The following is a 2,533-nucleotide window of genomic DNA, read 5'->3' as shown; positions in this document are numbered from 1 at the left end:
GTTGACCAACATCCCCAGGTCCTCTCCTGCCAGGCAGTTTCCAGCCCCTCTGCCCCAAACCTGGAGTGTTGCAGGGGGCTCTTGTGACCCAAGTGCAAGACTTGACACTTGGCCTTGCTGAACCTCATCCCATCACCCTCAGCCCATCGACCCAGCCTGGCCAGACCCCTCCTGCCATCAGGCCAATCAACACAGCCACCTAATTGGGTGTCATCTGCAAACTCACTGAGGGTGTCCTCAATTCCCTCATCCAGATCACTGACAAACAGAACTGGCCCCAGTACTGATGACAGCCACCTCCAGCCTACTGGTGTCTTACCCTCAACATCACTTTTGGAGGCTCACAGAAAATAAGTATTTGTAATAAATATAGAGAAGGCATTCAGAAAAAATAGGAGGTACCAAGTTTGCATGTTTTACAGAATTTTAGATGAACATAAAAAACATTAAAAAATACAACAAGAGTTAAATGAGAGTGCTGGAAAGTTACAAGGAAATATTGTCTCTGAAAATTCTATTTAAAGCACTCCTTAGGTTTGACAATTGTTATTGCCCCTATAGGGAACTAAGTGTTCTACAGATAATATCAGCAAATGTTAAATATCTTGTGCTACCTCTCTCTGCTATTTAAAGGACTTTTATGTTCCAGAGAACAATTCAGTTAAATTATTCAGCAATTCATAAAAAACAAGCTCCTGCTTTAGGGCTAACTCCCTGGACATTAGAGGAAACTGTTCACTTGAAGATCTATGCCTCATTTTCTGCCTTTATTTTATCAGCTGAAGGGCCATTAACATTTCTAAAAGATTATTTAAATGAAGAAAAACTTTAAGTTATGTAATCAGGAAAAGAAAGCAGAGCAATTTATTCCAAGAAACAGACTTGAAGCAGGTTCACTGTGAACTGGTGGCACTGGGGAAGGTTGAAGTACTTTTACCAGCAGCAAAACTCTTTGACAGACAGAATATTTGCTGAGAATTCCATACTAGGAAACATTGCTGGGTTGGTTCCTTACCTTATCAGCTTCTGTTTTGCTATCAGGAATGACTTCTGACTGTTGCAACAGCAGAGGAAGATGTGCTCTCATCACTGGCTCCTGACTGACACTGCTCACAGTAAAATGTTGCACAAACCTTTCAAAAAGACCAGTTTTGTTTTCTTCAAATCAAGACCAAAAGATTTCATTCATATAAATAGTTGAGACGTGACTGAAATAAGCTTGTTAAAAGAGCATACAAAGGCTTCCCAGAGAGGAAATAATTCATCCCAGAAAAAAAAAAAATAGCTAGTGCAAAGACAGAGTTATTAAACAAGGAGTTTTTAGATGAATATTACACACCCCAAAATGGTTTTTGTATGATTTCCAACAAAACTGACCCCTTGAAAACAAAAGTTATTTCTCACCTCTCTAATTCTGGAAGAGCAGCAGATATTTTCAGTTCCCTGCACCTTTCCCCAGAAGGGAAAGACAAGGCATTAAATAGCTTCTGAATACTGGAATGCCTAAAACAAGCAAATTAATTAATCAGTGAGTTAAAAGGGGAACCCTAGAAATTTACCTTCTTTAAAACAGATGGCTATGCAGTAACTAGTACAAAAAAGAAGCAAAACGTTGCACTCAGACTGCAACAATTCCTTTTTGAGGCATTCCCAGACCCTTCAATGAGTGACAGCATTTTTCTGCTTGTAGCAGGCAGTCAATGTATGATTGGAGTAGGTGGCATGAACTTACAGCCTCTTTTGTTCCACAGAGAGGAACTCTTCCTGGACAACCCTTAAAGATAATCCTGAGCTTGTCTGGTTTTGCCACGAAGAGAAAACCTGGAACAAACCAGACCTATGTGTAAGTGATATTTGTTCAGCTTAAATAAAATATATGCATTTTCACTAGACATTAAATATTTCACACCACTGGTATAGCTGCAAGCATTGAAAATATGGAAGAGGTTTCCCCAGATGACATTTTGTAAGCTTCTCTTTGACTATACTGGAACTCCTTTGAGAAGTAACTTTACTGAAAGGGTTTAGTTTTACCCCATCTTCATAGCTGGGGAAAAAAAAACAAATGACCCCCCACAGGATCAGTACCATTCACACAATCCCAGCATGGTGGGGATGGAAGGGACCTCTGGAGATCATCTCATCCCACCCCTGCTCCAGCAGCTCACCCCCAGCAGGGTGCCCAGGGTCACAGCCAGGAGGGTTTGGGATCTCTCCAGAGCAGGAGACTCCACAGCCTCTCTGGGCAGCTGCTCCAGGCTCCAACACCCTCACCCCAAAGAAGTTTCTCCTCCTGCTCAGGTGGCACCTCCTGGGTTCCAGTTGGTGCCCGTTGCCCCTTGGCCTGGGGCTGGGCACCACTGAGCAGAGTCTGGCCCCAGCCTCTTGCCCCCCGGGGCCCTTGAGCTCTTGGTGAGCATCCCAAGGTGCCCTCCCTAGGGCAGAGTAGAGGGGGAGGAGAACCTCTCTCAACCTGCTGGCCACACTCTTCTTAATACACCCCAGGAAATCACTGGCCCTCTTGGCCACGAGG

The 2,533-nt window shown here is 43.6% G+C and overlaps 1 protein-coding gene across 1 annotated transcript in view; it reads right to left on the bottom strand.

The window, feature by feature from the left end:
* Positions 1 to 1,821, bottom strand: part of LOC103779949 (chromosome unknown open reading frame, human C20orf194) — a gene marked incomplete at its 5' end in the record, with an annotated part of 20,659 nt that extends 18,838 nt beyond the window's left edge. Inside the window, 3 exons of the mRNA XM_008947595.1 lie at positions 1,016 to 1,133; positions 1,405 to 1,503; positions 1,733 to 1,821. Coding sequence (XP_008945843.1) covers positions 1,016 to 1,133; positions 1,405 to 1,503; positions 1,733 to 1,821 — 306 coding nt within the window. The remainder of the gene's footprint in view (positions 1 to 1,015; positions 1,134 to 1,404; positions 1,504 to 1,732) is intronic.
* Between the last annotated feature and the right edge of the window lie 712 nt (positions 1,822 to 2,533).

This window comes from Merops nubicus, unplaced genomic scaffold (genome assembly GCF_000691845.1).
Source record: "Merops nubicus isolate BGI_N331 unplaced genomic scaffold, ASM69184v1 scaffold2449, whole genome shotgun sequence".
Lineage (NCBI taxonomy): Eukaryota > Metazoa > Chordata > Aves > Coraciiformes > Meropidae > Merops > Merops nubicus.
The sequence above is the reverse complement of the archived record's forward strand: the minus strand, read 5'-3'. Positions and strand labels throughout refer to the sequence as shown.